Source organism: Sus scrofa, chromosome 5 (genome assembly GCF_000003025.6).
Source record: "Sus scrofa isolate TJ Tabasco breed Duroc chromosome 5, Sscrofa11.1, whole genome shotgun sequence".
NCBI classification, from domain to species: Eukaryota; Metazoa; Chordata; class Mammalia; order Artiodactyla; family Suidae; genus Sus; species Sus scrofa.
This window is the reverse complement of record NC_010447.5, coordinates 45,301,491-45,326,376: the sequence shown is the minus strand read 5'-3', so window position 1 is coordinate 45,326,376 and position 24,886 is coordinate 45,301,491. Positions and strand designations below refer to the sequence as shown.

At 34.7% G+C, this 24,886-nt stretch overlaps 1 protein-coding gene across 7 annotated transcripts in view; it reads left to right on the top strand.

Moving 5' to 3' along the window:
• Positions 1-24,886, top strand: part of CCDC91 (coiled-coil domain containing 91) — a 387,500-nt gene that overhangs the window by 199,285 nt on the left and 163,329 nt on the right. For all 7 annotated transcript variants that reach the window (XM_021090992.1, XM_021090995.1, XM_021090994.1 and 4 more), the window contains 1 exon segment: positions 10,119-10,226. In XM_021090992.1, coding sequence (XP_020946651.1) covers positions 10,119-10,226 — 108 coding nt within the window.

The following is a 24,886-nucleotide window of genomic DNA, read 5'->3' as shown; positions in this document are numbered from 1 at the left end:
TATAACTGTTGTAGTCAATGTGATTTGTGAATTATGTGGTGCTTATTAATCTTCCATTATTCTGATGAACTGAATTGTCCACAAGGTCTATTTGTGTTCAGGCTTTTTTTTTTTTTTTTTTCCTTTGTTTTTTAGAGCCACACCAATGGCATATGTAGTTCCCAAGCTAGGGGTTGAATCTGAGCTGCAGCTGCCGACCTATGCCATAGCCACAGCAATGCCAGATCCGAGCCGCATCTGTGACCTATACCACATTCAGGGCAATGTTGGATCCTTAACCCACTGAGCAAGGCCAGCATCCTCATGGGTACTAGTCAGTTTCATAACCTGCTGAGCCACAACGTTAACTCCACGTTCTGGCATTTTCAATTTTAGATAGTACTTTAAAGCATTACATAGTAATTAGACTAGGAAAAATTGATGTTTGTTATAGATTTATTTTTATTCAATTTTTTTATTGGCCACCAATAGTCCAGTTAGTAAAAGGTTGCATACCGTAGTTCTTAGAGACAGAAAGGTAAACTGATGAAAGTTATTCTTCTCATTTAATTTTCTAAGTCCACATGAATATATTATGTAATAAACTGCTTTTAATTTTTGAAATTTCTTTCCTGTTTGAAAGTTTATGAAAGAGGAATGGTTAACTTTATTTTTTTATTTTTTTGTCTTTTTGCTATTTCTTTGGGCCACTCCCGTGGCATATTGAGGTTCCCAGGCTAGGGGTCGAATTGGAGCTATAGCCCCGGCCTACGCCAGAGCCACAGCAACGCAGGATCTGAGCCGCGTCTGCAACCTACACCACAGCTCACGGCAACGCCAGATCGTCAACCCACTGAGCAAGGGCAGGGACGGAACCCGCAACCCCATGGTTCCCAGTCGGATTTGTTAACCACTGCGCCATGACGGGAACTCCCCGGTTAACTTTAATCTGAACTATAAAACACAGACTCTGAGGAAGGAAGACAGATGTAAGAACCAGTAACATTTGAGAGAGTAGCATTTTACAATATCTGTCACATTTCTTATTAGTGCATGATTCAGTATCAAAATACAAGGCTGGTTTTGATTTTATCCATTAAGTTCTAGGTAATCAACTTTGGGCGATCTTGATATTTGAGAATATAGATTTTATGTACTAAGGTTAAATTATTAGAGAATAGAATGATTTTCTCTGTTATTTTCAAATTATTTTATTTTTTGGCAAAGTAATAATGCATGCAATACAAATTTCAAATGATATGGAAATACTGGAAATACATATAGTAAAAATTAAATTTTGCTTCTGTTGCTCTCTGAATATTAGTCCCCTTCTACTGCCTAGGCTTTATCATTTCCAGAGGTGTGATAATTTGTTTCAACTTGTCAGATCTCTGCTCTGCAAGGAATTGATATTCAAATTATTTTATAGCAGTGAAAAAGGAATTTCATTTGAGGAATAATCCACGTGCAGTCTGATTTAGTGCATATAGTTAGAAACATCAAGTTTAGAGATTATCCTATTTTGGTATTTTAACAAAATATTCATGTGGCCAGATTTGTTGGTAATTATCCATTGCAACAACCTAATTTGGGTGCCAGCAGCCACTACTTTGTATTATCTTATACTGGTGAAATATTCCATACTTGTTGGTGTTAATTCCTCTGAGTCACTTTGAGGACTTTGTTCCTTTTCTGCCTCTTGGATCCTTCCTCTTAACCCCACATAATCAAACCAGAGCTAAGCACTGTAGGGCCTCTGGCACCTGCTGCATTGCTGGGGATGGCACTTTTAATCGACTGTTTGGTGCCCGATCTAGTGGATTTTAAATAATGTACATATCTCCCTTGTAAATTAAGCACTTTATCACTTCTGTAATATGTGGTTAACTTATAACTGGAAAAGAACTAATTGAAGTACCTTCAATTGTCATCCAAGTTCACTAAGTTATTCTTTTTGAACAAAAGAAAATTAAAGGAAAATGTAGTCTTTGTCAATATATCTTCTAATAAAATGGCTTTAAATGAAATCTCTAATCTCTCTCAGTGTTGATGCCTTTTTGATGTCAATAAAAGTTCTTTAATCTTTGAGCTATATATTTGATGAATGGATCTCTGTTAGTTTGGAGGAAAATTATTTTAGTGGTCTTAAATCTAGTAAAAATAATACTGATCCTAACTTGACTCCACGTGGCATGTATTTCATTTATCATGAAAATGAAGAATTTAGTTCTCAAAAATCAGCAAACGATTTGAACATTTTCTGTTTGAAATTTTATCAATATAAAGAATTAAATTAGCAGTCAAAATTTCACAGAATTCCTATATTACTGGCAGAGAAGAAACTCTCTGTTTATTGGATATGGAGTCTGAGACATGGAGAAACACAGTGCCTTGATCAAACACACACAAGCAAAGGAGGAGCTGTAAATAAAAGCCAAATCATTCAAAGCTGGATACAGGACTCTATTCAGCACATTATGCTGCCTCCTCAGAACGTTATTGAGTGTCTATTTAAGCCAAGCATTTCTGACACTTGGAGGGGTTTCTTTCTTTCTATGATTTCTGATATTTCAGACAACGTTATGTGTAGGCCTTTAGGTACTTCATACCTGTGAGAAATTCTGAAGAGGTTGCTTTAGTCAGAATTATTTTTTCCTTTTCTTTCCTTCCTTCTTTTCTTTCTTCTTTTTTTAAACTGAAACTGTAGCTCTTATTCAGGTCACAAGGAACAGTATTGTGGCATCTGAGGGGAGACATATCCATATGGCAGCTTTTCAAAGTTTAAAGTAACTGCAAGGCAGACATGCAGTGTCTCTCTGCTGTACTTAATTTTAGAAACTTCTTAATTTTAATGTGTTGTCCATGGCACAAAAGAAATTTTCCCTGGGAGACTTTTGTGGTGTTTGAGGTAACAACTCTTATGTTACTCGAATCCCTGAACAACAAGGCCAACAGGAATGATTCCCTCTCTGCTGAAGATTTTCTTTGGCTTTCACGGGCCCCAACGCACTTTATAGCATGGCTGGACTATATTGAATTTCCATGTTGAGATCTACACCCATAATTTAACATTTTTCTTTTTGAATTTTATAGTACAACTGCATAGTAATTCAAATACATACAAAAACCTAGGATCATTGCAATTCCAAATACTTGAGATCTGTAACATGTTAAATTTTCAGCAGCCTCAACATGATCTTGATAATACTACTTTTTTAAATTAAGGAAAAGTAAGGGAGAAATCTTGTTTTATAATCCATTTATGCATAATTTTAGGAAATAGTTTCTGTGCTGCTTTCTAAAAGGAAATATGACCAGATCCATCACTCTCACTCCTCAGACATCTGTATTTTACCCTTGAGAAACATGCACCTTCATTCATCCCAAGGATTGAACATAAAATTGAACCTAACAGTTGTGAATGTTGCCTCGTTTCTTCCTGCCTAATTAGCAGGAGACTACGAACCTGAACTTGAACTTGGATCCAGTTTTGAGTAAGTGAAAGACAAGATCAAATGGAAGATTTTCCTGTAAAGAGTGATATTCCCTAGTCTTTTTTTTACATTGTACCTTTAAATCACTTCTTGGGGGATAGATTTAAATCACATTTTTTTATGTATTCCAACAAAATTTTCTAAAATTTTCTAATATGTTTTCAGAGATGACCTAATGTTTCTCTTTTAATGCAACTATATATGTACCATAATTGAATTACTAGCTCACTGATGCTATTTATCTTTCTAAACTGCAAGCCACCAAAACTACAGATTGGCATTTTAGACCCCTAAGTTGGGAAAAAATACACTGGATTAGCCAAGAATCATTGAAGTCAAGTTAAAAAACAAGATCACCATTCAGAGTCAAATCCAGTCAGCTGCCATCATTTGCACACTGTATCTTCATTTTCATAATCTGTGTTGCCTGTGTATTTAGTATAAAATGGAGAATGTAAATATCATTGAAGAGTTGCATGCTAATAGACAGTGTCCAGAAGAAGTTCAAGTTAAGTACTATTTGCCAGGTATATCTGTAGTATATCCCTGATAATTTATTTTGTGAGATGATGAGAAACACACAGCTAGTTCTTATTAGAATTAACTCCATTATCAGAGAGGATGGTTGCAGTACTGTTAATTCTACTGAATGATAAAAGGTTCTTGCATGGTGCATTAATTATAAGTTTCGAATTTACTTGTGTTTGGATAGCCTATAAAAATCAGTGCTACATATTTCATTCTCACAAATTGTCTATTGATGGGGAAAGTTTTGATAACATTTGAGTGCTTCTGCAACATTTTTAGAAGGTATTACAAAATATACCAGATTATAGAAACTTTCTTATTTGAAGCATTTACGGGTTTTTCATTACAACTAGAATAGAATTAAAATGCCTTTCCATGGTTCCACGTGATTCTGGTCCTCCAGCTGCTTTTCCGACCTCTGATTTGCTTTTCACCCATAGGGCTCATCAGGAAGATCCTAGGCCCTATGGCAAGAAGAAGTTTGACCTGTTTAAGGATAAAAAGAAATCTGGTGCAGCTGTAGCATCTGATGGCACTTCCAGGTTCATATCACCTACACTGGCTTCCTTTTTTTTTTTTTTCCTAGTTCTAGAACTAATCAGTCTTATCCCCATGCTAGGACTTTGTGCTTTTTTCTTTGATGGAAGTGTTCTTCCCTCAGACTTTATATATGCCTGGGTTCCTGTTGTTTTTATTTTGTTTTTGTATTTGTATCATCTCAGTCCTATTTGTGCTTCCCAGAGAGCTCTTGACTTTACTCTCTGAACAGTTTCTCCTTTATTATTCTTTTCCTTTATATCCCTATTAAGTTTCTTTTCTTTCCTTCTTTTTTTTTTTTTTTTTTTTTGTCTTTTCTAGGGCTGCACCTGCGGCATATGGAGGTTCCCAGGCTAGGTCTAATCGGAGCTGTAGCCGCCGGCCTATGCCAGAGCCACAGCAATGCCAGATCCAAGCCGTGTCTGTAACCTACACCACAGCTCACAACAACACCAGATCCTTAACCCACTGAGCAAGGGCAGGGATCGAACCCGCAACCTCGTGTTTCCTAGTCGGGTTCGTTAACCCCTGCGCCATGACGGGAACTCCCTTTTTAAGTTTCTTTATAGCATGTAACACCATCAGAAATGGTTTGTTTATTTTCTCCTTTCCAGTCTTCCTTGTCCTCTCCACTTTCCCCATCCCCTTGCCAATTATGTAAATTCAGGAAAGTTAGGTTCCTATCTGTTTTGTTCAGTCTGCATTCCCAGTGCCTAGAACAATGTCTGGAATAAAGTATGCATTCAGTAAATATTAGTTGAATAAATAAAGAATGAATACACAATTAAGTAGCTATAAAATAGGGTAAGTGCTTATAGTTCCTAAAGAGAAACCTGCTTTACTAGGTTGCAATGGCTAAGACAAACAAGGAACCAGGCGGGTGAATCTGAATTCAGTTCTTTGTTCCACTTAGTCTTTTCATATGATTTTGGGCACATTTTTTTAACCTCTGTGTCTGTTTATTTACCTGAAAAACAGGTAGCTAGAGCTCATGGAAAAAGATGGATAAACAATTAGATAAAATGATCGAGATACATCGTTTTTTTCAAATATTCCTCCTTTTGAATAACAAACTTGCTTACATGTTTGAAACTTTGAAGGAATATCATAAAACATGCTAACAACAGTTTAAGAGCCTTGCAAAATTTGAAGTAATATTCGTTCAAAAATTTCACTTAGAACAGAAAAAGCATAGAAGTGTCCCCTTCAGAGTTTTAACATACTCACTTTGCTAATATCTTTTGGTTTTGCTTATTTTATTTTTAGTTAAAAATTGGAAAAGATCTGAAATAGATTTTTGAAGGATAAACTGTGATGTTTTTCCAAAATGGTGAAATTGTGCTTAATTACAAGTAATCTTTTGCAGCAGTGAATTCGTCTGTGAGCTAAAATAAGAATATAATTATAGAAATAATTAGCATCAATGTTTTAATCATTTCTCTATGACTAGACAACTAATAAGGCTTGGACATACTAAAATCATGATTCATTTCTTCATTCATTACATATTTGTCTTCTATATATTAGGTACTATTGTAGGTACATTGAACACATCAGTAAATTAAATAAGAATTCCTGTTCTCCTAGGGCTTAATTTTTAGTGGGGCTATTTATTGTATGTTTTGTCTCCAAGCTCACTCCATAGCTTTATACTCTTCTCCATTTGTGAAGTATGACTCAGAGGATTGATTATTAAAGTAATTTTAATTACCCATTGCCTAAAATTAACTGTGAAGTGTTCTTTTAAGTTATATACTAAGTACCAGCATGATATTAATGTTTCAGAGACCATCTGGTTCTTTAGACACATCTTTGCAGATCTTAGACAAGCCATTTAATGTGATGAAGTTGGAATCACATCTGTGACTTAGGCTGTTAAAAGGGAGAAGAGAAATTCTATGGATTTGCTGGGACGGTGGATTGTAATTTGGTTTGCAGAAGTCTACTTCAGCTCTACTTCTCCTCATTTAAATTCCAAAGTATATTCATTTCAATTAAAAATAACCTGTCCATTGCGTGTTGTTATTGTTTGGGGTGGGGCCGGTTTTGACTCACTGTCTGTTTTCTATGAGTCTAAACTCATTATAGAACTTGTAACAGTATAGAACTTTTTTCAAGGAATTTATAATCCTTTACATACTCTATTTTATTTACTTAAAATTCATACTTGTGGAGTAGAAAAAGTGAACATTTTTAGTCTAAAATGATAACTTAAAAAATTGAGATCCCTAGTACAGATTAAATGTAGTCAGTAATGAATTTGGTATCTGAACTTGGTAGTTATAATGTAAAGTTTACTGAGCTTTCCAGTGAATATTGGTACCATTTATAGTATGATTTTTAAAGTATTAACCTTAACGAAAGGATCATCACTCACCAAATAGCTATTGCAAGTGTCTGCTATGCACAAGGAACTCTGTCAGAAGCTGTGTTTTATATATAAGATGAGTAATTGATATAGAAAGATGAGTAAGACATAGTTACTCTGTCAGAAGCTGTGTGTTATATATAAGATGAGTAATTGATATAGAAAGATGAGTAAGACATAGTTACTCTGTCAGAAGCTCTGTGTTATATATAAGATGAGTAATTGATATAGAAAGATGAGGAAGACATAGTTCCTGTCCTAAAGACATCTATAATCTTGTCCACACCTTTAAAATCATTCTTAAAAAAGTTGGGTAAATAGTTTCCTCAAGCTCAGCTGAGTTATTCCCAGGATAATACAGAAAACCTCTGATAGACTGAGGCTAAAACCTAACCATGTTGATAACTACCAAAATATCCCCTGCATTTGGTAGCACTTTTTTCATTATAGAATGTTTGTGTACATCTTTGTTTTGCTGCCTGTTCATATCATGAGTCTTTATGCTTTATTTGTGCTGAGCAGTGTTTAAATTAGCTTATAAAAATAATTCATTCATATATCTTTTTATAGTATTGTTCAAGCCAAAGGGAAGGCTTCCTTGTATCTTTGATATCTGTAGAGACAATTACAGAAAAAAATTACAGAGAAATGTTAAAAAGACTATTATTCATTTTCATACTTAGAGTACATGAGACATTTAAAGGCAATTACTATTGCAAAGTATGTAGGAAAATAAATATCCAGTTATATGATGATAGATCAGGCTGTAAAAGTATACACCTAATACCACTGTGTATTTCTAAGTATGTCCATAATGATTAATATTCTAGTTCTAAAGACAGTTTTTGTATATAAACTTCTTTGGACTGTGGGACTAATAATTTGACTTTTCACTATTATAGGCCACATTTTTAAACAGTCTTGTTATGGCATACAAATTGTTTTAGTATCTGGCACCTGCTTACTTTTCTACCTTTCTTCCTTTCTATTTGCCTCTACTGTTAACTCCAGCTATTCTTACCTATATGATGTTTTCTGAATAGCAGTGAGCCTCATAGGCAGGCGTTAAGCATCTTTTCTATCTCTGGTAAACACCTTGCATATACCTGTGGGGTGTGATTATCTAGAGAATGTTTCTCTTCAACAGTAGACTGAACTCAGTGAGGATAGACTTTTTCTTTTTTAATCTTGATGTTCCTGTCACCTCCCTTCTTTCCTTTTTTCATAGATGAGTACCTTTAAGTAACTGAATGGGGCTAAGATGAGAGGTTTGAGCTATAGGAAAGGCCGGTTGCATAGCTTTTCTCCATGTTCCATAACTACAACTTTGACCCTCATTATCCTATGGTTCTTGTCACCTTGCAGTTTGGGGAAAAAATGAGTATACAGTGTACACATCAGTTACTAGAGGTAAAAAGTACCATTCAGTTGTGTTTCTTAGTTATGGTAAGCAAATATTATTTTATTTCATTAACTTACCTGTCCCTCCAAAGGATATAATTTATGAAAAAAATCACACTTGCATATTTAAACTGGGATTATTTGGAATCAAGGCAAATAGGGAAGTGGAAACTTTTCTTTCCATTAAGCAAAACAATTCTGCCATAACCCAAGTCCCTAAAAATGAATTGCATTTTTCAGTTTGCAAAAAATGCCATGAATATACTCGAGAGAATTATCCATAGCTATAATGCTCTTTAAATTTTCTGAACTATAAGAAATAGTGTAGTATATTTTACCAACGATATATTAGAGCTTTATATCATCTAGTGACAGTTTAAGAAGTTAAGTTTTATTATCTTTAAAAGATAACCTTAATAGAATCTTTAGAGGACATATAATGTATAAATGAAGGGCTCAAGCAGTTCTGTTAAACAAGTCTTTATGTTTTGGTTAAACCTCACTCAGAGCTTTATTTTCCTTTACTAACTTACTAGTAATTCTGCAGCTTCAGAATGATGACTGTTGAATTATAGGAGTAGGAGCATCATCAGACAGTTTAACATTTGCAAAAAAAAAAAGTTAATTATCTGAAGATTTGAGACTTATTCACAGGTTTTTAAAAATATTTTGTCTCAGTTTTTTAAAATACATGCATATTTATTTAGCTTCTTAATGCATGTTGTTTCCAGCCAAGTAAATCTATTTTCAAAACAGAGATTATTGGAGAGATTTGGCTTGTTTTTCTTTTCTTAGTGAGTTGTGCCAAAGGTCTGTTCTCTATAAGACATGTGTCTGTTTCAACTTACTATTTTGATTATGAGTAGTTTATTATCCAGATAGACCTTCAAAAATAGAATATTTGCTAAAGAGTTCTTATGTGTATGGTTAAGTGAATATGTTAGAATGATTTAGGATTTATAAATAGCATGTAAGATAATATTGGGAATGTGTTAACTATAACATATACTGCCTTTAAAAAAAAAAGGAAGGGAAAACAGATGATGATAATCCAAGCATCTCCAACAAGGAAGTGAGTGGGTAGAACATCTTCAAATGCTGATTTGGCTTCCCTTGGAACAGCGTTAACATCTTTATATTTAACTGACTGAGTTCCAGCATTTACACTGTCCACTTGAGTTTGTCTAGTCCCCCAAATTTTATTACTTTTTATAAATACTGCCTGGAGATTCTGACTTCCACACTTCGAGTTATACCTTTTCACATTAGGGGCGTGAACTTCCTGGGGGGCACTTCTTTTATGTTTGAAATTGCTCAAAGTTTCCATCTGCTTTCACTTGACTTGTGGTCTTTGACGATCATGCTTGGCCCATGGGATATTGCACTGTGCCCAGAGGATGTGGAGTTTTGTCAGCCAGTGAAATATGTCTGGTTTTTTTTTTTTTTTTTTTTTTTTTTTTTCAGCTGCTTTCATAGGCCTCTCATCCTGTGTGGTCTTCACTAAACCGAATTTATATTTAACAGGACTACTTACCTTCTTTATCATCTTCTGTGACTTGGTCTTTTTATGAAGAAGGTGTGTGGAAGGAACATCTGAGCCAAAAACCTGGAGTCTTGGCAACAAGAAAAACTAAAACCGAAAGCTTAAAGTAGTGTTATATATGAATGTGCTTTAATATTCACAGATGTGTATTTTGTAATGCAGATGAGTATCGTAGTTCGGATATATACAACTGTCAAAAAAATCCGCATGCCAACAGTAGGCTCCAGGTTTTGTCTGTGGTCCAAATGACTTTTTTGCTTGTTTTTAGGCACTCCTGCAATCTTCAGTTAAGCAACAAGTAGAAGCTATTGAAAAACAGTACATTTCTGCAATTGAGAAACAAGCGCACAAGTGTGAGGAGTTGTTAAATACTCAGGTAATAAAATTGCACATCCATTATGTATTTATACTTTTCTTCTGACTCTCTTCCCCTGAGAGCTGTATAACTGTTTATTCAGTTTCATGCCATTTACTTTCCTTGGTGTATTTTGGAGAAAAAAAATGCTTATGTAAACTCAAAGTTAAAGTTTGGGAATTTTATGATAGGTTAAAAATAGGACTAAAGGCCTAAAATATGTGGATCTCCCCAAAACTAGTGATAATTCTTATGCTAATTTATGAGTTACAATATTATTCATCAAATAACAGCAGCAAAAGAGATAATCATAAATGTATCATGGCATGTGAAATGATTTTAGTGACTTAAGGTTTATAAGTAATATTTGAATTTGAAGTACTTATTTATGTTTATCTTTCCGTTATTTTTTCTTTTCTTGATTTAATGTTTTAGAAGACATTGCAGACATGACTAGCTGATTTACATTAAACAGTTGAAGAACATGTATGTATGTGTCATATTATAAGTAAGACATGCAAGATGTTCCCAGCTATACTTTTGAGTAACATAGAACCAAGTAGAAGAAAATAAAATCAACTTTATATAAAGGAACTATTTATAGGAAGAAAATATACCAATAGAAAAAAAAATTGGGTCTAGATTATAAACATGCCAATCCATCACCAAGATTGGAGTCAGTTCTGTTAAATATTTTTCAGTGTCACAAACCCGCAGTTGTTTTAGAGACCTACCTTCTAGGTTTAACATGTTTATATGCTTTCAACTCTCATGCTTGCCTATCTCTCTCTCTCTCTCTTTCTAATTAAAGATAACTTCATTTATTAAAGCTGGGTTGAAGAAATCTCAGTGATCTCTTTTCCCCAAACCATAGGGTCCAAATGTAAACATGTACAGGATAGTTACAGTCTTAATGAGTCTTTGCTGGAAGACACTTTAACCCATTAAATCTTTAGCAGTGGATTTGACTAGTATATACTTATTTTAATACTTGCTACAGAGTTTAATTTAGTTAGTCTTTATTGCTCAAAGGCCTTTTCAGTGTTTTCTTTTGTAAGTTGAGGTTGAGAAGATGGTTGTCCCTGCAGGTCCCCAAATTTCTGATCTTTTTCTATTACCTATTTGAGAATTGTCTTTTCCTTGTAAAGTCAGTACTAAATTTGTCTTTTTCTTATAATGGCCTTGGCAAAAATAGCCAACATCAGAGCTAATTAACAAATTCAGCAAAGTTGCGGCTTAAAAGATTAACACGTAAAAATCACTTATGTTTCTATACACCTGCAATGAATAATCAAAAAGGAAATTAACAAAGCAATTCAATTTACAATAACATCTTAAAGAATATACCTGGGAATCAATTTAACCAAGGACATAAAAGACTTGTGCACCAAAAACTACAAAACATTGCTGAAAGAAATTAAATATAACCTAAGTAAGTAGAAAGACATCCCTTGTTCATCAGTTGAGAAATATTTGGTGAAGATCACTCAAGACTACACAGGACATTTAGAAGATAATAGAGCAATTCAGTATGATGAAATACTATTTAAAAAACTAAACGTTAAAGGGGGATATAGTTATTAGGTAAAATTACATAAAGTGTAGAAATGGTATCCCACATGTTTTTCAAATCATATTTCTTGAGATATTTGAAATTTGAGATGAGTAAATTTAATAAAAATAATAGCTGAACTGTTCCTTAAGAATAATTTAATTTTTTGTGTATATGTGTCTCTCTGTTTTTTTTTTTTTTGTATTTTTTAATTAAGAATTTGAAAGAAAAGCAAGTTAATACTAATGAGAGTAGTCAAAAGTATGGCTCTGGAGTCAGACTGCTTAAATTACTCCGGAATAATTTGTCACTTAGCTATATTACTTTAGAATGTCCCTTAACCTCTCTGGGCCTCCTTTCTTTCATGTATAAGATGTATACACAAGTAATTCCTGCCTCGTAAGATTGTTATGAGTAATATATGACTGGATTTGCATAGTGCTTGGAATAGGACTTGACGCATTCTAAGTGTTTAGTTGAGATAGGCTAATTATCTTCAACTTGTTATTCTTGGCCAAGATCAATTGTCTGGCTACTCTCTGAATCAGGACTAGGATTCAAATTTTCTAATTTCTAGTCTGTAGAAGAAAGGCTACCTATTTGAAGTTCATATTTTTGTGTGTGTGTGATGTGAAAAAGCCAATCAGCCTTTTAACTTTTTGAACATTTACCCTGGGGCCACTTACAATATATGAATGCTAGATTAACCTTAACATCAAATGTGTGGGTTTTAACACCAAACAATTCTCCAGTTCTCTGTGGACACCAACTGGGTGTCTTAAAAGTCATTTTGATTCTGACACTACCCAGGGTTGTTGCAGACGCCACTGGTTAAGGGCTCAGTTCCACAAGATTATACCCCTACTTCAAATGCCAGTCCCAATCCCTGGGTCTCTTGTATTTCTGACCAATTGGCTATAAATCAGGGGATCCCAAAAAACCTCCTGAGGTTTGATAATTTGCTAGAATGGTTCACAGAATTCAGGAATATGCTTTACTTATGATTACCAATTTATCATAAAGTATGCAACTCAAAAACAGCCGAATGGTAGAGATACATAGGGCAAGGTTAGGGCAAGAATGGGTACTTTTTTGGGTGTTATTATGCTGGGACCTTGAGTTATTCATTGTTCTGGAAGCTCTTTGAATCCTGTTGTTGAGGAGTTTTTATGGAGGTTTCATTACATGGGCATAATTGATTAGATCAGTGATCGCTGTTGATTAACTCAATCTTTAGTACCTCTCCCTTCCCTAGAGATTCTGAAGAGGGTGAGGCTGAATGTTAACAGCTTTCCAATCACATGGTTGGTTCCTTGGACAGTCAGTCCCCAGCCTACCAAGAGTCTCCTCATTAGCATAAACTCCTCATTAGTGTAAACTCATATGTGGTCCTCATTAGCATAAACTTGTGGTAGAAAGGGTCTGAAGAATTACAAAAGATACTTCTTTTCACTCCTGTTACTCTGGAAATTCCAAAGGCTTTAGAAGCTCTCTGCTAGCAATGGGGATGAAGACTTAGTTTGTATTTCTTATATTATCACAGATGTTGATTGGGATTGCATTGAATCTATATTGGTGCATTTGACCACTTTGCAATATTGAGTTTCCTTCAGCAGTGTTTAAAAATTTTTGCTATTCATGTCTAACACATTTTTTGGTCAAATTTATCCCAATGTATATCATAGCTTTTACTTTTTTTTTGGCCACTCCCACCACATGCTGAAGTTCTAGGACCAGAAATCAAACCTGTGCTACATTAGTGACTACATTAGATAGATCCTTAACCTACTGAGCCACCAGAGAATTATGATTTCATAATTTTTAATGCTAGTTTGACTTTTATATTTTTAAAAGTTTTAATTACACAGTACCTAATGCTAGTATATAGAAATACAATTAATTGTTGTATTTTAGTCTTATATTCTGTAGTAATACTCAAGTCACTTAATAGTTTTAGAGTTCCCTTCATGGCTCAGTGGAAACAAATCTGACTAGGAAACATGAGTTTGTGAGTTCGATCCCTGCCTCGTTCAGCGGGTAAAGGATCTGGCATTGCTGTGAGCTGTGGTGTAGGTCACAGACTTGGCTTGGATCCTGTGTTGCTGTGGCTGTGGCATAGGCTGGCAGCTGTAGCTCCAATTCGACCCCTAGCCTGGGAACTTCCATATGCCGTGGGTGTGGCTTAAAAAAAAAGCAAAAAAAAAAAAAAAAAAAGTCGCTTAATAGTTTCAGCACCTTTTTATAGAGTGACTAGGTGATCATATTGTCTGAGTATAGAGACATAGTTGCATCTTCCTTTTCATTTTGAGGCCTTTTATCTCGTTTTTCCTAACTTATTGCACTGGCTGAATATCTAGCAAATGTTAAGGGAAGGCTATCTTTGCCTTTGTTTGTTTGTTTGTTTTTGACCAGGGGAAGAAAGCATTCAGTTTTTCATCATTAGATGTAATGTTATCTATACATATTTTTTTGAAAGCCCTTTATTAGGTTGAGTACTTTTCTTTCTACTCCTGGTTTTTAGTCTAGGAATAGATACTGACTTTTGTCAAACACACACGCACACACACACATATATATATATATATACACACATATATATTTTATTTATTTATAAATAATCTATATACATATATATTGTCTCTCTTGAGCTATATATAGATATAAATGTGAATGCATGTTTTTCAGAAAACTTTAGTGCTCTATTTCATTCCAGAAATTAGTAATTTATGTCTTCTTTTTTTTTTTTGCTAATTACTATTGTAGAGGTTTATCACTTTTTGTAAATCTTTTCGAAGAGTAGATTTTTTGGTTTCATTGATTTTATTTTTTCTGATTTCTGCATCATTGATTTCTACTCTAATCTTTATTATTTCATTTATTTAGTTTAATTTCAATTTGGATTTTTATTTGCACTTATTCTAGTGTCTTAATGTAGAAGCTTAGGTCACTGATTGAAATCTTTCTCTTTAAATAAACCACATAGTGAAATAAATTTCTTTCTAATTACTACCTTAACCATGGATCTCGCATTTTCAAATGTCATGTTTTCATTTTTCATGAATAAAAAATACTTTAAAATTTCTCTTTTGGAGTTCCCATCGTGGCTCAGCAGCAACAAAATTGACTAGCACCCATGAGGAGGCAGGTTTGATCCCTGGCCTCTCTCAGTGGGTTGAGGATGTGGTGTTTTTGTGAGCTGTGGTGTAGGTCTCAGATGAAGCTCAGATCTCGCATTGCTATGACTATGGCTAAGGCTGGTGGCTACAGTTCTGATTCAACCCCTAGCCTGGGAACCCCCATGTGCCACGCATGTGGCCCTAAAAAGACCAAAAAAAAAATTCTCTTTTGATTTCTGTTTTTACCTTGGGTTATTTAGAAATGTGTTATTTAGTTTTCAAATATTTTGTGGTTTTCCAGATATACCTCTTTTACTGATTTCTAACCTCATTTTAGTGTAGACAGAGAATATACTTCAGAGTATTTAAATACTTTTTTAGGATTCTTTTTATAGTCCAGATAGCTCTTGATAAATGTTCTTTGAAAGGAATGTACATTCTTCTATTGGTGGAGTTTTTTATAAAGATCATTGAGATCAAGTTTTTTGGTTATGTTGTTCAAGTTTTCCATGTTGTTACAGATTTTTGTTTTACTTATCTACCAGTTAATAAGAGGCAGGTGTTGGAATATCTGACTGTACTTATGCATTTAAACACTTCTTGCAGTCCTATCTTTTTTCCCGCAGCAATTTTGACATACTTCTACATTAAGGATTATTATGTCTTTTTCATACATAAACATTAAACATAAACATTAAGGATTATTATGTCTTTTTCATATATTTTTACCTTTAACACTATGAAATGCCCATCTCTTTCTCTGATAATATTGTTTGCTATGAAATCTTCCTCATATGATATTAATATAGTTTCTCCACCTTTCTTTTGATTATTATTAGAAGGATATATTTTCTCCTGTCCTTTTATTCTTTTTTTTCTTGTTTTTTTAGGGCTACAGCCACGGCATATGGAAATTCTCAGGCTAGGGGTCAAATCAGAATTGCAGCCGCTGGCTTATGCCACAGACACAGCAACAGCAGATCTGAGCCGCATCTACAACCTACACCACAGCTCAAGGCAATTCTGGATCCTTAACCCAGTGAATGAGGCTAGGGATGGAACCCGCGTCCTCATGGATATTAGTCGGGTTCATTACCACTAAGCCATGACAGGAACTCCCTATTCTTTTCTTTTCTTTTTAACTTGTATCTTTATGTTTAAAATAGGTTTCTTAGAGGAAGCATGTAAAGGTTGTTACTTCTTTTTCTAATCCAATAATCACTACCTTTTCACTGTTTTTAAAACTCCTTACATTTAATGTGATGGTCAGTATTTTGGGGGTTTTAAATGTACTATCTTGCTATTTGTTTCCTGTATGTTCCATATATTCTTTGTTTTCCTTCCCTTCTTTTCCTGCCTTCTTTTGGATTATTTTGATTTCATTTTATGCCCTCTGTTGGTTTTTCATCCAGTCTTTGATGTGTTATTTTTGTGGTTGCTTTAAGGAAAAGTTGGCAACTCTTTTCCAAAAAGGATAGATAGTAAATATTTTAGACTTTCTGTTGCAGCTCTTTAACTCTGCTGATATAGTGAGAAAGCAGCTATAAACAATGTGTAAATGAATGAGCATTGCTGGGTTTCAATAAAAATTCAGTAGAAATCAGGCTATAGAATAGATTTGAACTGAGGTTTGCAGCCTCTCTGATCTAGGACAGGATTTGATGTAACTTGGTTCATTTTAGGAGCTTGAGCTCTTAATTTCCCTCTTTATGTTATTTTTTCAAATTTTCTTTATCATGAAGATCGCTTTGACTATTTTACTTGTTAATAACATTCCTCTTCCTGCAGAGTATGATGCAGTAAATCTAATGAGGCAAAGGAATATATGAGGTTTAACCTTGTGAAATTGGCAATATTTAGCTGTTTTTTGTCTACAAAAATAGCATTTTTATGTACTTAAATCTATTGCATTTTTAGCAAGAATCCAGGAGAGTATTTTGTTTCCACAATATTAGGAAACATTATTTAGGGCAGTGTTTTCCGAAGGTCTTGATAATGAGAATACTGGAGATATTTATTAAGAAGATTAATAATCTTGTCTTAATTTTTATTCCTAATGATTTAGCTGGAGCCAAAGTATATATATTTCTAATAGACAAATCAGGTGATACTTAGAGAACTTTGCAGAACACTGTGTAGTAGTGCCTCTATCTTACTCAATTCCTCAACCTTCAAGTTTGAGAAATTTAGAGGAAGGGATCCCATTCTCTACTTCATTTAGGTGTTTTTTCAACATCAGGGATGTGATGAAAGAAAAGAGATGTAAATTTTTGATATCTTTGTAAACTAAGAAGCCACTTCAAATGGTATCTTTTATTCTTTATTAGTAATTTGGATTACTTAATAATAAACCCTATAATTTCTTGTGCCTCTTTTTAAAAATCTCCAAATAAAAGGCAGACTCACAAAATTAAACCATACAGATTTACATAATATAATTTTACGTGACAGGGGAGGCTTCAAAAGGAAATAAAGACCCAAAGAAACAGTTATATTGAGTGTATTTGTACTAGGATAGGTGAAGGAAGGACATGAAAAAATATGATAGGACAAAAGGGGATGAGCTAAGTGTAGTACACCAGGGGAAACTTAGCAAGACCTGTTCATTTAGATGCCTCTTGGGATCCCTGTGCCATCAGAGATAAGAATGCACCTTTTCTCCAGGTACAGAGGGCATTTCTGGCAAGAGGGTCTTATGACTTGCTTCAGGCAAGAAGGAGGAGATTACGGAGTCCTTCTCACACTTGCCTTTTCTCAAATTCATTTAGTTTAAAATATTCCATATATCAAGGTGTATATTTTGGGTTAGGGTGTTCTGAATTTGATCAATTTCATTATAACATACTTTTCAGATCTTTTAAATTGGGGGAGGGGTGAAGGAATTTAAAATAAAGCTGCTGAGACTCAACTTCTCTGTCCTATTTTCCTTCCTCCTCCTTCCCTGTAGGACCAACATTATACAGACTTGACCATGGTTTTGCTCTTACCTCCCGGTATCCATACTTGTTTAGTTTTTAGTTCTAGTTTGTTCTTAAATTCTCCAAGTTTGGAGTTCCCATTGTGGCTCAGTAGGTTTTGTCTAGCCAGATGTTGTTTCTGTGAGGACATGGGTTTGATTCCTGGCCTTGTTCAGTGGGTTAAGGATCCAGCATTGCCACAAACTGCATCATAAGTTGCACATACAACTTGGATCCAGTGTTGCTGTGACTGTGGTGTAGGCAGTCAGCTGCAGCTCTGATTTGACCCCTAGCCCAGGAACTTCCATGTGAAACAGGTGCAGCCATTAAAAAAAAAAAAAAAAAAAAAAAAAAATTCTCCAAACTGTTATTGTTGCTGTTTACATTTCTTATTATGATATACTCACGTATTTACAATTTTTTTGTTTCCTTTTACTTGCCTTCTCTCCTTCCTCATGTGTTCAGTTTACTTCCTACATTAGAGTCTTAAAATTTTATAGTACAAACTTTTAAAATATTTTTCCTGATAATTTTTTTTTTTTTTGGTCTTTTTTTTGCTATTTCTTTGGGCCGCTTCTGCGGCATATGGAGGTTCCCAGGCTAGGGGTCGAATCAGAGCTGTAGCCACCGGCCTATGCCAGAGCCACAGCAGTGCTGGATCTGAGCCGCATCTGCAACCTACACCACAGCTCACGGCAACGCCGGATCGTTAACCCACTGAGCAAGGGCAGGGACCGAACCCGAAACCTCATGGTTCCTAGTCGGATTCGTTAACCACTGCGCCATGACGGGAACTCCTGATAATTTTTATTACAACACAATTTGTGAATGAGATTTCATTGCTATGTAAAATTCTATAACAATTGTTTTCCTTGAAGATACTATCCCATTGTCTTCGAATCCCTATTGCTGTTTATGAGATGTTCATTGTTAGCTCAGGTACTATTTCGTAAATAGTTTGTTTTATAGTTTTTAATAGTTCCTCTTTATCTTTGGTGTTCTATAATTTTACTTTGATGAGCTTATCATTTATTTTTTAATTTGTTTTCTATATGTACTCTGTAGGCGTGGCAGTGGTATCTAACTACCCACCAAAGTTTGTCCTTTCTCTTATTTGTAGTGTTGTCCCTTGCTAGCTGCTCCTTCCAAAGGGAGCCTTTTCCCTTGCTTTTATAGAGTTGAGGCAGTTTGTAAAAGCCTCTTTTGCTTAAATGCTCCCTTGAAATACTTGTCAAAAAAACAGTTGATATGAAATATTTTTCTTCAGAGTCAGCAATTTAATTCATATTGTGACTTCCTTGGACCATAAGCAAAGTTTGTGTAGTTTACTTTCCACCAGTGATTTGTGAATGAAAGTAATGTGTGTCACTTCCTGGCCACGATGGTTAAGAATTAAATGGGCTCTGTCTGCTATCTCTTTCTTCTTTTGCCTGTAAGAAAAACATTCAGTTCTTTGTCAGTGACAGAACCATGAGTATGAGGAGATTAAATTACCATTTGGAGGGAATCTGTCATTTAGGTACACTTTGGTGAAGAAGAAAGGAGACTTGTGTCAAATCACTGAAGTTTTTATAATTGTTGGTAACAGCTAGCATTATCTTTCATTTCATTTGGCTTCACCATCTTTCAAAAACTGTATACTGCTAATTGAATATATTTCTGAGAATGCAGGCTTTATCACAGAAGTGTTTATGCATGTAGAAACCTTATTGCAGAGTTTACACAATTAGGAAATATTATTTTGATAAATAAATGTAATCAGGAAGTCATTTTGGGTTCTAAGCAAGTAAGTTCTTGTTTTGTCTGTGTGTATGGCAGGGTGGTAGATAAGTGTTCATTTTAGTTGAAAAGTGGTTAAGATTTAAACATAAATGTTTGAAAGTTTCCAAAAATATGACTGAGAAGGGAAAAAAAGTTTCCAATATTTAAAGAGTTAGTTCAATTCTTAAAATTTACTTTGACTAGAGTGCATTTAAAATGGGAGAAAATTATATCTGGGTTTATTTAAGATTAAGGAAGGAGTGATTTATGCCTGGTCTCCTACATGTCCTGCATATCACATGGTTCTTTTGTGTGTTGCACAGGAATTGATCACACTTGGCTTTTTGAGTATCATCTCCAGATCATAGGAGATCTAAAATATTCCCCACATTCATTTAGAGGAAAATTGGTGCAGATAGATTGTTAAGACACTCACTCTTGTTCTGCTTAGGCAGAGCAGAAGAATATTGTGGTCTTAGCACCTTAAATATAGAAAAAAAGAAGCACAGACAAAAGTACATGGAGAAAACAACTAGATGCAAGGAGTTAGCAGTGAACCCAGTGACCTATGGTTAAATCACATGCTAGTGGGGTATATTCCATGTGTGAATCCATTAGAAACAATGGTAAAACCATTTCCCCTTATTTAAGACAGTAATGCTTTAGAACTGAAAATCAGACGTTTTTTGGTGGAGGAAAGAGTGTAATTTTTCTTATTGACAAGATGGTACGGAAAACAAATGCAGATAACCCAAGTGTTTCGAGTATAATTAGCTAGCATTTTGGTAATATTATGGGCTATAATAGTCATTATTTTTTGTAGTCTACTTTATTTTTTTTTTTCTACACAGGGTTTGCTTTAATCACAGCATTGTGATGTCATAGTAAAAAATTTAAAACAACTCGAATGTAAAACAATTGGGAATGATCAGTAAATCACTTGGACAATGGTACCTTACACAATCATTAAGAGTAAAAATCATGTTTGCAGGAGCTTTTAATAATATGAGGGTATTGTATATTCACTATGCACTTAATTATAGAAAAAATGAGTAGGAAAGACAGAAGTAAAAATTAATAGTGGTTGTTTCTAGAAAGTGGAATTACAGGTAATTTTTATCTTCTTTCTACTTTGTTATACATTTCCTTATCCTTCTAAAATGTACATGGATTACTTCTCTAAAAAAGGCATATTTTTAAAAAGAGGATTTAGGAGTTCCCACTGTGGCGCAATGGGAATGGCGACATCTTGGGAGCACTGGAACATAGGTTCAATCCCCAGCCCAGCACAGTGGGTTAAGGATCTGACATTGCTGCACCTGCAGTTTATGTCGTGACTACGGCTCAGATCTGATCCCTGGCCGAGGAGCTCCATATGCCTGGGGGACGACCAAAAAATAAAAAGAAAATTTAATTTTTTCTTTCATCTTTTTTAGGGCTGTACCCAGCACATGGTGATTCCCAGGCTAGGGGTTGAATCGGAGCTGTAGCTGCTGGCTACGCCACAGCCACAGCAATTCAGGATCTGAGCAGCGTCTGCAATCTTTTTGTAGTCTACTTTAATATTTATCTACTGTAATCATTTTTCCCCAATTTTCTTTAAGGTTCATCTCTTGATACCCAGTTTAGGAGTTGGTCTAGAATGTTTGTTTATAAAGTACATTTTAAATTAAATATTTTAAAGCAAATTTTATTGTTAATGAGGCTTTATCCATAAAATCATAATGTAAAGTATACGAAATGTGATTTTATGTATAATGTTGTGGTTTGCACATAACCTTTTAAAATGAATATGTTGCATTAAGAAAACTATGTATTCAAGATTTTTTTCAGTATAAAAATTTATTTTGAATTGAAATTTGTCTCTACAAAAAACTTTGCTGAGATATATGCTTAATATATAGTGGCTATGATCAATATGGGACATACGATTCAAAAAACAAGAATAAATAGAAAAAATGTTGAAATTACTTTCTGAAGAGTTTCAGCATGTTTATAAAATAAGTTTTTTATTTCCTGATACTACTCACTGCAAAAGCTATTTAAGTGTAATTGTCAGGATACTTCCTGAATATTCGTTGCTGATCAATGTTTTTTACTTTTTTTTTTTCCTGGAGACTTATGAGATAATTTGTCCTGAAGCAGGAATGGCCCTTAGAACTTTATATTTGGATGAGAAGTCTGCACCTTGAGAGAGCATTTCCCATCCAGTTCCTGCTTGGGGCTCCCAAAGTCTCATAGAGGAAAAACAGTTTACATCTGATAAACTTCTTACTAACTTTTTGTCTTACACCATTATTTCTGACAGAGTGTTATGTGGCTCTCACCGTTATCATTGTTGCTGCACTAGCTTGGTATATATGGATAGGAGCTATTTGGAGAACTGTATTTTTCTTATACCAGTTTTTTTCCTACCCAAAAGCTTCTTGTGTGTAATCACGGTATGTAAAAATGTGTGTGTTTTTCACATGTACTGCTAAGGAAAAACTTATTCTAATACTTATCAAATTGGTAAGGAAGAATGTGTTCAAGACTATTATGATAGGAGTCAAGATTATTGTCAATGGGGAAAGAGATGGGGTTTAACTCTGAATGCAGGAAGAAGTGGGGATTTAGAGCTTGGGAAGCAGGTTAGGGGGACTGGTGAATGGAAAATTACTGTGAGACATCAAGGGTAAGGGAATCTCACTAAACTGATGTAACAGAATTCTTGTTGAGGGCAGTAAAAAGGGTTCAGATGTTAGGCACAGGGATAAGGAATTTGATTAGAAATGAAGAGTGGTCAGTTATCAAGAATGGGGAATGAGGAATTTGATCGGTTATCAAAGGTTGGGGGAATTCTTTCTCAACAGCCTTAGCAGGATTCTTGCTAATACTGGGCTTTGTTGGCCTGGCCAGGATGGGGGCCACTGTTGAGGCCTAATAGAGAAGAGGGCTTAGAGAACCCTGGTTCAAGTTCAGCCAGGAGATGTCTTAACAGTACGCATCAGTGCTCAGATTTGACCATCTATATCAATGATTATACATGTATTTATTATGTACGTACATGATTATAGACCTATGAACTGGCTTCCTCCCCATTGGTTTTGATCTTTGAATTTAGTTATGTTGCTGTAGTGACCTCTGTCTCATTTTGTTCTGTCCTTTTATTTGTATTTCTTGAACCTTGCTGCTCTTCTTCCCATATTCACTAACATTTGCTCTGTCTGTGATGATTAGTCCCTTGAATAGCAGCAAAAAGAACTTCTATCACCTTCTCGATATTAGGCCTGGCATTTAGAAGATTTGCTTTCACACAGTTCTTTACATTCAAAACGGGTGGTTATTGGGTTTTTTACCTTTGTATTTTACTAAAAAAGGTATAATGAGTGTACCTTAAAATTTATCCATGTGGAAGTACAGTCCTGTGAGTTTTGGCAGACACAGACATATAAGAAACCATAGTCAAAATATAGAACTGTATCACTCCAAATATTTTCTGTGCTGTTGGTAGCCAGTGTTATTTCTTCATCCCTGATACGTGTCAACCACTGATCTGTTATATATCCCTATAATTTTACCCCTTCTGTAATATCATGTAAATGGAACGAAATAGTATATTGCCTTTTGGGACTGATTTCTTTGACTTATTGTAATACATTTTAAATGCATTTATGTTGTACATTTACCATCAGTTTATTCCTTCCATTTTGAAGTAGTATTCCATTGTAAGAATATGCCACAATTTATTTGTCCTTTTACCAGTTAAAGGAAATTTGGGTCGTTTTCAGTTTTTGGTGATTACGAATAATGCTTCTATAAAATATTCACATGGAATTTTGGAATAAACATAAGTTAAAAAATTTTTATATCTGAGTTGTTAAGTATCTATATACTTAACTTGATGTCAGCTGTCAAACAGTTTTTCAAAGTGATTGTACCATTTGTATGCCCAGCAGCAATGTGTTCTTCAGTTTTTTGTCTTTTTTTTTTTTACATTCTCAGCAGCTCTTGGCACAATAATGTTTGTTTGTTTTAATTTCAGCCATTACAGTAGCTGTGTAGTGGAATCTCATGTGGCTTCAATTTGCACTACCTTGCATTTAATATGCATTTAGGTTATATTCAGTTTGCATTTAACTAATAATTATCTTTTCCTGTGCTTGTTTACTGTCTTCACCTTTTCTTTAATGAAATACCTGTTCCCTTCTTTTGCTCATTATTCTTTTTTTTTTTTTTTTTTTGTCTTTTTAGGGCTGCACCCACGACATATGGAGGTTCCCAAGCTAGGTAGGGATTGAAAAACAGCTGTAGCTGCCACTCTATGCCACAGCCACAGCAAAGCCAGATCCAAGCTGCATTTGCAACCCACACACACCACAGCTTAACTGGATCCTTAATCTACTGAGCGAGGCCAGATATCGAACCTACATCCTCATGGATGCTAATCAAATTTGTTTCCACTGAGCCATGATGGGACTCCTGATTGTCTTATTTTGTTTTGAAGGTATTTTACATCCAGATCCTTTATCAGATATGTCATTTGTAAATATTTATATTCTCTTAACAGTGTCTCTGGAAGAACAGAAGTTCTTAATATTGCTGAAGTTCAATTTAGCTGTTTTCTTTCTCATGAATTGTACTCTTGGTGTCATATAGAAGAACTTCTTACCTAACCCACATCAAAAAAATTAAATTTTCCTCTGGAAGTTTTAAGTGTTAAATTTGAATCATTTTTGTGTATGGCATGAAGTATAGATCAAAGTTTGTTTTGTTTTTTTGAGTGTATCCAATTGTTCTAGCACCGCTTATGAAAATCCTTTCCTCCTATTGAATTGTCTTTGGTCTTTTGTTGAAAGTTAATTGGTCATATATGCGTGGGTCCTTTTTTTGGACTAGGCACTGTAATTTATTACTCTGTATGCTAGTATCAACATAGTCTTTTTTATTTTATTTGTATTTTTTATTAAAGTATAGTTGATTTACAATGTTATGCCAATTTCTGCTGTACAGCAAAGTCACCCAGCCATACATATATATACACATTCTTTTTCTTTCATCACCCCCCATCATGTTCTATCCCAGCAGATTAGACATAGTTCCCTGCACTGTAAGCAGGACCTCATTGCCCATCCATTCTAAACATAATAGTTTGCATCTACTAATCAAACTCCCAGTCCATCCTACCCCTTCGCCCGCCCCATGGCAGCCACAAGTCTGTTCTCCATGGCTGTGAATCTGTTTCTCTTCTGTAGACAGGTTCATGTGCCATATTTTAGATTCCACATATAAGCAATACCATAAGGTATTTCTTTC